Raw genomic sequence first — 10,061 nt, 5'->3', positions numbered from 1 at the left:
GGCTCCGGCAGGATGGATTCCCGCAGGGCTCCTGCTCTGTCGGCACCCGAGACAGGCAAACCGCAACTGTGCACGGGAGCCTGGACCGGAGCTGGGGCTGGAGCTCCCAGGAGGGCGGCTGAGCCCAATCTGGGAGGCCTTCCTGTCCAGACAGGACATGCGCCGGTGTCGGGCCAGGCACTGGGTAGATGGTCAGCGGCACCAACCCAGGTTCTGCTCCCATCGAAGTAACTGCTCCCTCCGATGGCTTACCTTGCTCCTCTGAGGCTGGTCTGCAGGTGGTCCCAAGTGATGCGGGCTCCCTCTGAGCCAGGCCAGCACTGGCCCAGAAATAACAGATCACCTCTGCTCACATCTCACAGATCAAGCAGGTCAAGGGGCCACACGGAATTTCGAAGGTGGGTGAGCATACCTTTCCATGAAAAGAACCTGGAGTGGGGACCACTGGGACTGAGTACCGTGAGCTGGGGTGAGGGGGTCGAGCCAGGAGAGGGGCTGTGAGGTCAGGGCAGAGCCCAGGGTGGCTGAATGGCGTGCATGGAAGGGGGTCCGCGGCGTGGGAGATCCGCAGGGACGGGGATCCGCTGTCGCCGCAGGAGCCCCTTCCAGGATTTCACCAGGCGGCGGGAAGCAACGCGCGGCTCTGGGCCTGCCTGCGGGGCAGAACTGAGGCGTCCACAAGTGAACCCATCACAGAAGAGATTCTTCAGTGACGAGGTCCAGCGCGCAGGGAGCCAGGCCATGCGGAAGGCGTCTCCTGGGGCCTCGGCTGTGCTGAGCGCTTTGCTCCCCCGGTTTCCCGTGGCCTTGCGAGCAGGGGCGGGGGAGGTTCACAGAGGTCAAACCGCACCTCGCGCCCCCCCAGACACGCCGCGAAGGCCGTGGAGGACCCAGCGGTCCGCGCCGAGGCCCCTGTCGGACCCGGGCCGGGCCAGCGGACTCTGGTCAACGCGGACGCACGGTTCCTGGGAGGGCCGGCGGCGTGTACCCGGACCCGGGGCTCCCGTCCCGGCTCGGTGTCCAGCGGCCTCACTGGCAGGACCCGGAGGACCCAGCCAAGGAGACCCCGGGAGCGCGGGTGCACGAGAGCGTGAGTGTGCGCGCGCCCGCAGCCGGGCTCCCCGCGGAGGGCCCGCCCAGTCCCCTCCCTCCCCGCCCCCTCCCTCCCCGGGCGCAGCCGCAGGGCGCGCCGGGCATCCGGCCGGGACTACCCGCCCGCACGCGCCGACCCCAGCCCAGACTCGGCCTCCGCGCGGCCCCTTCCCCGCGCCCCTTCCGCGGCCCGGCGCGCGGCCTCGCGAAGAGCAGAGCCGCAGGATAAAGTTGAAGGCCGCCCCGCACCCGGCTTTGTTCGCGAAGGCCGCGGGCGCGGGGACACCCAAGGAGGGCCCTGAGTCTCCAACGCCCTTCCCATCCCTCGGGGTCCCCAGGATGCCCGGAGGGAACCGTGCCTTTCCGTCCCTCGCTCTTGTCTCCGCCTCCTAGTCGGTGCTGCGGCCCCAGTGTCCGTGCGGACCAGCCCCTCCAGCTGGGAGGTGGGACCCCCGCGCCTTCCCGCAGGGTCTCCGCCCTGCCCCGCCCCCGGCGCGCGGCCCCGCCCCGACTCCGCCCGCGGCCCCGCCCCGGCCCCACCCCCGCGCGCCGGCAGTCAGCGGCCCCGGCCGGGCAGCCAGGACCGGCCAGCGCCGAGGCCGGGCGCACGGCGAGCGCTGCCAGCCGCTCCCGCTCCCGCTCCGCGCACGGCGGGCGGGCCATGTCCCCGGCTCCGGCCGCGGCGCGCACCCAGGCCCGGCCATGAGGAGCGGCGCGGAGCGCAGGGGCAGCAGCGCGGCGGCGCCCCCCGGCTCGCCGCCCCCCAGCCGCGCGCGCCCCTCCGGCCCCGACGCGACCCCGGCCCCGCCGCCGCCCGCCGCCGGCCAGCCCCGGGCCCGGGACGCGGGCGATGCCCGCGCGCAGCCGCGCCCCCTGTTCCCGTGGAGCAAGTGGAAGAAGCGGATGGGCTCGTCCATGTCGGCGGCCGCGGCGCGGAGGCCGGTGTTTGACGACAAGGAGGACGGTGAGTGCGGCCGCAGGCGGGGGCCCCGGGCCGCTCCGGGGACAGCGCGGGGGTGCGCGGCCGCAGGATTTCCTCGCGTCCGGACGCCGCGACCCGCCGGGGTGGGGGTGGGGAGCGTCCCGGGGCGTCTCGGTTTCCGAGGAAACTCGCGGGCGGTGCGCGCGGTGCCCACGCGCGCCGGGGCTCCCGCCTGCGTCCTCCGTGTCCAGCGGCGGTGCAGCGTGCGGGAGTAGGCGGCGGCTCGCCCTGCGGCTGAGGGTCGGTGGCCGGAGCGGTCGGGCCTTCGCTGCCCACCGCGGCCACGGCCGCCTGCGTTCGTGCTCCTGTCGGGGCGCGCGGCCGCTCTGCTCTGCTCCGCGGCGTGCCCGCTTCCGAAGAGAGATGCCTGCCCACAGGTGGCCCGGCGCCGGCCCCGGAGCTCTCGGTCTGCGGAACGCTGTGTCGTGGTCCCCGCACGCACGGACTCAGATGTGCGGTGGAGACGGCTTTGCTTTTGTGCAGGGACCTGCCCTTTGGGAACTCCCTTTGAGAACTTCCTCTCAGGTCCTCTGGCAGGGAGAGCGCCTGACCCAGACCACCCACTCGCACCTCTGGAGTGGCCTGGAGGAGGCCGGCGCCTGCGGAAGACGGTGACAGGCCACCTTGGACGTGGCAAGGACCGGCAGGGAGGGTCCGCCTCTGGGGCCCTGGCATATATTCACACGCAAACACACAGCTCTTTTCTACAGATGTCGTGCAGATAATTTAAATGGTACAAGGATGACACATTTGATGTTTTTTTGACATTTTCTTAAAATAGCTGAAATATGCATTTTTCATCTGTAGGCAGCCTGCAAAGGTATGATGGGTCTTTTATAATTTTAGAGCACAGCTCCACACGGGGCCAAGCTATTTATTCTGATAAATAATTTAAACCTGATAGGAGATCGCAGCAGTATGACCACAGGCTAGTGGGGGCGAATGTGCGGGCCGTGCCCGGGGGTCATTCGAGCAATGGAGAGGCTGCCTTGGGCGGCCCAGGGGTGCTGGGCTGCTCAGCCTGGCCACGGTCAGTAGGGAGGGGCATCTGCGACCCGCCACACCAGTCCGGGGTGTCCTGGGTCTGCCTGTCATTGTGTTCTGAGCTCTGGGGCAGCAGAACTCAGCGCTGTGACTGTTTCCTATGTTATGCATTTTTGTTTGAATATAAATATTCCGAGTAAAGATAGCCCAGGGTGCGTTAGGAACTGACCTGGAAGCAGACTGGTGTCGAGCTTCTCCGGCTGCGCGATGAGAAAATGTCTGAGATGCACATCTGAGTTCAGCGCTTGCTGGCGTCAGCCAAGAGCTGGCCAGTCTTTCCATGTCTTACCCCTGTGCTCTCCGAGGCAGAGAACGTGGAGATAGAGAAATCGATGTCGCACGCGGCTGCCTTCAGCTTTGTAACGTGGGATTTTTCTATTTGCTCACGGTGTGTTATGGCTCAGATTTCACTGATGATTAAAAAGGCAAAGAGAGACAGACTCTGTTGATACTGCTCGCAATCTGATTTGGGAATTCTTTAGCACACCCCCCGCCCCTGTATGGGCCTGGAGTAGGACAGCCGAGGCAGGGACCGCTCCGGCGTGGGGGAGTGGGGGCTGGCTCTGGCTACAGGTGCTCGCTCTCTGGCACACGTGACCATCAGTTACTTGCTCATCCCTTGGCACAGCGGCCACATCCCCAAACTGAGCGCCCCGTTGGGACGCCTCCAGGCTTTGCGTGGTGAGATTGGGCTCTGCAGCCGTGGGCATTGTCAGTCTAGACGGTGCTTTGTCCCACGTGTGGTGTCATGTCGGGGCGCTATGGCTCAAGCATCCCAGCACAGGCTTGCGGAGGGCCGTGGGTTTATTCAGAGGAAAGGAATGGGGTTTGGGGCGGAGGAGGGAGAGTCAGGGAGGCAGGCGGCGTTCCCTGAGCCCCAGCTCCCTTCTGGCCCGGTGTGAAGTCCCCCGCCCAGCCCCTCCAGGCAGGGTTCGCGTTTCTCCTGCCACTGTCCCTGTCGAGCCGGCTTGAGGCTTGAAGAGGCCGCAGCGCGTGCCGGTGCCGGAGAGGAGCATTTACTGGGACTGCACGGTTGCCATGGCGACGGAAGACCTTCTGGTGAATTTTAGGATTAAAACTCCCAATTAATGTATCAAGTTTGGTATGCAGAGAAAAGGGTAAAAGAAGGGCAGTTTCACGGAGCATCAGGTAAATCCCAGCTGAAAAGCGTGGTTGTGATGGACAAGTGTCCTCGTCCCTGTCAGTCCCGCGGGGTCTAGAGCCTCGTGCTTGCTTGGCGGGGCCCGGGCGTGCTGCGGTCTCTACGTCTCTGTCTCACGCTGGAACCAGGGGCACCTTTCCCCGCTTCTCTGACGCCATGCCTCCTCCGCTCCCATCCCTCGTCGACTTCTGGGATCTGTGCCTCCAAGCCTGCCTGGGGACCTGCCCTGCCTCGACGGCCCTGCCCTGGAGCCGCGCTCCTGCGTGAGCCCCTTCGTGTCTCAGGGTCTCGGCGTCCCCGTGCGGCATGAGGCTGGGGCGCCCGCCCTTCTCTGTAGTCGTGATCAGCCCTCAAACCCAAGTGACGCTGGCTTCCTAGTCGGGGGGCGACTAATCACCGCGAGGTTTGCTCCCCGAGAAAGGACTGGGAATAAGGGAGCCCTCGAAGGCCACATATGCCTGACCTGCGTCTGTTGGGTGGGTGGACAGCTCGCCAGGACGGGTGGCCACCAGACTCTCAAGTCACCTTTCTTAAAATGTGAAAATAAATAACTAAATCCTTTGTTTATTCCTAATTTCAGAAGCATGAAGATGTATACACGTGTGTGCTTTCCTGTTTTTCCTAAACTTGTCCTAAATAGGAAAGTCCAGACGCATAGGGTTAGCACCGAGACTCTCTGCAGTGAACGTATCAGTGAGCGTCTTCTGCGGCTTTGCTCTCGGAATGTTCTCACGCTTCCAGCCGTGGAGAAACACACTTTTTTCCTTTGATGCAGAAGTGGATCACGTTCCATACGTGGTTTGGTCGTAACCTGCTTTCTTACTTAGTGGGATGCTGCCGGCCTCTGCTGGATCCGTAGCGTTTGCTGGCTGGGTTCCCACGAGAAGCCTCATACCTGGCTGGGAGCTCCACTCCATGGCGCCCCTAAAACTGTGGCTACCTGGTCCCCGCCCCCAGGAATTCCCGCTGGGGGTGGAGCTCCGCACCCCTATCTTGTCAGGCTGGTGGTTCTGACCGGTGGCTGGGGCTGAGTCCCTGCCCTTCAGCCTTCCTTGGTGTAGACGTGATGTTCTCTGCTTCCTTCCTTTCCTGCCATGGGACACTGGGGAGTTTCTACTTTCTCGAATATTAGAAACAACCAAGCAATGAGCATCTCTGGGTGTTCAGGGTCCTGCAGGTATGGATGACCTTGCCACCCCCGAATTGTGTCCGCGGAAGGCATCTTGACACAGCTGACCCTCTGGCGTCCTTAGGAACGGTCCCTCTGTGCGCTGAGGCCTGTCCTGGGCGTGCCTTCCATGACGGTCCCCGAGGATGTGGCTGCTGCGTGCAGGGTACCCAGACCCAGGGGGACGTGGGGGGACTGGCAGCAGACAGGGAGGGGCCCGGGTGAGGGGCACGGAGGGCAGAGCGCGGAGTGGTGCGGATGCAGAGCCAGCCATCGCTCATTCAGGCTTCCCTGAACCCCACCAGCTCTGGCTGCTAGCGATATTTTAAATTTCGAATGGTCTGGAAGGTAAAAGGATTACACGAACACTTTGAGTTTCTCTGGCTACTGGTGGGACCTAGGGTCTTTGCTTCTCACGTCGGGGGTCTGTCTCTGTGGATTACTGGCGCCCAGCCGAGCCCGTGCTCCCTACAGGGACCGTGGTGCTCCGTGTGTTTGTCCCGTTCTGGGTCTACAAGGCCATACCCAGAAGCCGTACCCGGACGCCCCTCCCACCCCCGCGCGCGTGCGCTGTGTCTTGCACTGCTGTAGGTTTGGGGACGGATGTGTTTAATTTTCGCGCGGTCAGATTCAGCAATAGCTTCCTTTCCGGCAGTTTCCGGCCGGGCGTGCTTTACTACTGGGCCGTTCCCGGTGCCAAGCCTGGGCGTGCCCCTCCTGCGGCGGACGTGGAAGCTTGCAGTGCGTCTGGAACGCCGTCCGGCCAGGCCGCGGGGGTCTTCCTGCCGCGGCCTCGCTTTCCGAGGCTGTTTCCACATTGGAAATGTCCTGTACCGCGCGTCGGTTGCTGGTCTTGCTGGGCCGTGAGCAGGACCCCCTTGTGCGCCGCACGTCACTCGGGTCAGTGCTGGGACGAAGGCGCACCTTCTTCCCGAAACCCCCGTCCGGGAAAGGCCGCCGTGCTGTGACCCTTGCTGTTCCCGGGGTCGAGCCGCTTCGCTCGACCTCGCTCGGCACTCGGTCGTCGGCCGGCAAGGAAGGATGGTCGTCCGGCGTGGTGACGCGTCCCCCTTTCTTGGCGGTCCCGAGAGCTCGCAGGCCCAAGCGGAGCGTCTGGGCGCACGTGTGGCGGGCCCCACGGCGCTGATGGGGCCCTCGTTTCTGGGCCAGTCTGGCCCCTGGTTATTAGGAGCCCGTTTCCTTCCCTCCCAACGCAGTGGCGGTTTTCCGTGGGGCCTAGACTCTGGCTAACAGTGGTTCCCACCCCCTCCCCACCCCGCAGGTCTCCCTTGCTGGTCAGAAGCCTGGTGGCTGCAGAATGTGGGGGTCCTTTCCCAGCCGGCAGGAACGGGGCCGAGGCCCTAGGTGTGGTGGTGGGGACTCGGGCTCTGGCTGGGTAGGAGGGCATGCGGTCCCTTGGGAAAGCCCCCTTGCGTGTCCGTCCCTGGGTTTCTGGGTCCCGGAGGCACTCAAGGTGTTTCTGTCCCCACAGCTGACAAGGCTCGTCCTAGAACGGACTTGGGACCTACTGTCACGTCAGCTCTGCACACCCGTCCATCTGGTCATGCGTTTTAAAGTGCTAAAAATAAGCTGATTTTCTTTTAAAAATTTAACCACCCAGCTTTCCAGTCGAGAAGTCATGTCAGAATGCAATGGGGGTCACTTTCGCTCAGGGCTTCTCTCTGGGGCTGATGGTCCGAGGGAAGCAAAGCCGTGGAGAAGCGCTTGTTCTGCCCAGGGTCAGGGCTGCCCAAGCAGGGTCTCCGGCCATCACGGATCCCCAGGGGACGGGGGGATTCTGATTCAGCAGGTCTGGGTGGGGTCCGGGGTCTGCATGTCCCAGCAGCCCCCGGGCGGCGTCCCCGCTGCCTGTCCTCGGGTCCACTCCGAGTCGGAAGGGCTGAGCAGATGCTAGCAGCTGCGGTTGTGGAGGGCAGGACCCCCGGGGCTCGGTGTGCAGGGCGACGGGCATTGGATGGAAGACCCCCCACGCCCTGGTGGTCCTCTGCGGACGTGCGGGCTCTCGGTGTGAAGCTCCCGGGCAGGGCATGGCACCTTGTCTCTGGTTTGTCCACGAAACCACCGCACGTTCCATGGTCTCCCTTCATTGCCAGCGAGGACTGGCATCTTTCCTCAGACCCCCCCCGCCCCGGGGCTGTGGGTGCGAGCGCGGCCAGAGGCAGGTTGCTGAGGGCTGTGCGGACGCTTGTCCCAGAGCTGGCCGCTTGGAGGGCCCTGGCAGCTGCTCGGGCCCTCCTGAGAACACGTCGGTTCTTATTTCAAGGGCCTGTGCTCAGTTCCCTGACCTCAGGAAGCTCAGTCCAGCTCGACACTCACCTCCGTGAAAGACCGGACCTCCCGCCTGGTGTTGTTCCTCCTTCCTGTCCACACTGTCCTGCCCCCCTTGGAGCTACGTTCCAGCATGTGTCTCTTCATGCCCGCCCTGCTGCAGTCCTTGTGTGACCACAGATAAACGTAAGGTTTTCGTGGCCGCTCTTGCTCCTGGCCGATGCGCCAAGCGATGGCTAGACCTTGCCGTCCTCAGCAGGCAAGTCTCCATCCCGCTCCCCATCCATTAGGGGATCGATATGTCTTCCCCTGATGGCATCGCCGTGCCGAGCTCGTCTTGGGGTGTGCCCTCCCTCGGGCGGCGACCTGGCCGGGTGCCCTGCAGGACATGCTGGGCTCCCTTCCCTTCCCCAGACACCGGCTGGATCCAAATGCTGAATGATTTTAATGACCAGAATTTGAGATGATTTGGGAGAAGCTGTAATTAATAAAATTATTGTTATTTTTAAAATCTGGGATGCCTGCGTCACTAAAAAATGTTCTATCATTGACCTAAAATCTATTATTTTTAAAAAACGAGGCAGCCGGCCGCTGTCGTTGTGGCCGAGGGCAGAGGGCAGCCGGGGCGCTCACCCGGCTCGCCCCGCTCCGCGGAAAGGAGGCCACCCCTCCCGGCCCACGTTCCCCTCGAGGTGCCACGGAGCCCACGGACGGCTCCCCGCGCGGTGGCTCAGGCGCAGGCCCGTGTCGCTCCTGTGAAAACCCTGGGGATGTTATTTAGGTTCCGAAGCCGGGAGAGGGTGTGGGTAGGAGTCACAGTCGCCCCCCATTTATTAAAAATAGGAGCTGAGCGCATTCCCTTTCTCACAGTGGTTTAGAAAGTTGACTTTAGAAAGGTCTCTGCTTTCAGAATTCACATCATGACTCCTCGTGCTTGGTATGCACAAGGCAGAACTTGTGGCAAAAGCAAGAAATAGACGAGTTTGTCATTTCTTTCCGTCAGTGCGGCAGGCTCGGCACGGACGCCCAGGCCCACCCCAGCGCGGGTTTCCTTTGTCCTTGCCGGCGACCCGGTGCAGGCGAGGAGGGGGCTGCCGTGCGCTCGGGGCTCCGCGTCCAGGCTCCTCGCCTCCCCCACACCTGGCTGGCCCGTGTCCTTCCCTCCAGCTTCCCGCGAACCGCCCTGAAACCTAGTGACCCGACCCCTGTTCTAGTCCCTCACGACAGGTGGGAGGCGTGGGGCGGGTCTCCCGGCTGCTCGTGACGCCTGCAGAGCCAGGACCCCGCGACGGCGTCCACGGTCCCCGACGTGCGCCCTCACTCCCGGTGCCCCCGAGTCACACCCCGGGGCTCTCGTTCTCGCTGTCCGCTCTGTGGTGTCCTCCTGTTCTCGGTCACTGATGCCTCACGGCTCCAGTCCCGTCCCCTCCGCCCCTGTGAGCAGTTGGGCCCAGAGCGGCTCTCCCGGCGCCTGGGGCTCAGGGTCCCCTCACGATCCCAATGTGGCTGTCAGCTCTGGCTGCACCGTCCGCAGCTCGGCGATGGTGGGGGGGGGGGGGGGCTGCTCCCAAGCCAGGTCCCCACCACGGGCCTCTCCGTGGAGCGGCTCGCGTGGCCTCACGCCGTGTTGGCCAGCCTATCCACGCACCAGGAGACGGAGGAGGAATCCCCGGTGCCTTCTCGGACCCAGACTCTGTGGTCCCGTGAGGTCACCCCCCACCCCCAGGCCGTGTGTCCCCAGCCAGACACCACGCCCGGCCCACACTCAAGGGAGTCAGGTTCCACCCTTCAAAGCGAATGTCGGAGATTGTGGGGGCTTATTTTAAACCAGCAGCTGTCCTCCGTGGTCTTGGGGCTTCTCCCTGTCCACTGGGCTCCTCGGTGGGGCAGCGGGACTCCCTCCCGCCACGCCAGGTGCGCTGAGGCTGAGGCCCGGGGGAGGCGTGGATGGGCACGTGTCTCTTCCACCACACTCCGTGGGCTGCAGCGGGTCCCTGGCCCAGCTCAGGTTCAGGAGAGGGAACGCACAGCACCACTACTCTGTCCCTGGGGGCGGCTGACCGGGGCTGGCTGTCAGGTGGGGTGGGACAGGGTAGGGGAGGGCAGGGCAGGGGAGGGCCAGGGTGAACCAGCAGCCCCTGGCACCTGGCCGGCCTCTCAGGGCATCAGGACCACTGCCTCACACCGGCCCTCACGCTCGTGCGTGAGTTCCCTCTGGGCCACCTCGACCCTGGGGCCACATGGGACGCCAGTGTGGCGAGAGGAGGACCCAGCATCACCTATGCAGTGCTCGCAGTTTCTGAGCCCCTGAGAACCCGGGGACG

At 64.3% G+C, this 10,061-nt stretch overlaps 1 protein-coding gene across 1 annotated transcript in view; it reads left to right on the top strand.

Annotated features, from left to right (window-relative positions):
* The first annotated feature begins 1,700 nt into the window (after nt 1-1,700).
* The window catches only part of STK32C (serine/threonine kinase 32C), a 66,273-nt gene continuing 57,912 nt past the window's right edge, over nt 1,701-10,061 (top strand). Inside the window, exon 1 of the mRNA XM_046027044.1 lies at nt 1,701-2,056. Within this exon, the coding sequence (XP_045883000.1) occupies nt 1,795-2,056 (262 nt within the window). The 5' untranslated portion in view covers nt 1,701-1,794. The remainder of the gene's footprint in view (nt 2,057-10,061) is intronic.

Source organism: Meles meles, chromosome 13 (genome assembly GCF_922984935.1).
Source record: "Meles meles chromosome 13, mMelMel3.1 paternal haplotype, whole genome shotgun sequence".
In the NCBI taxonomy this organism is placed as follows: domain Eukaryota; kingdom Metazoa; phylum Chordata; class Mammalia; order Carnivora; family Mustelidae; genus Meles; species Meles meles.
This window is presented reverse-complemented; position numbering and strand designations above follow the sequence as displayed.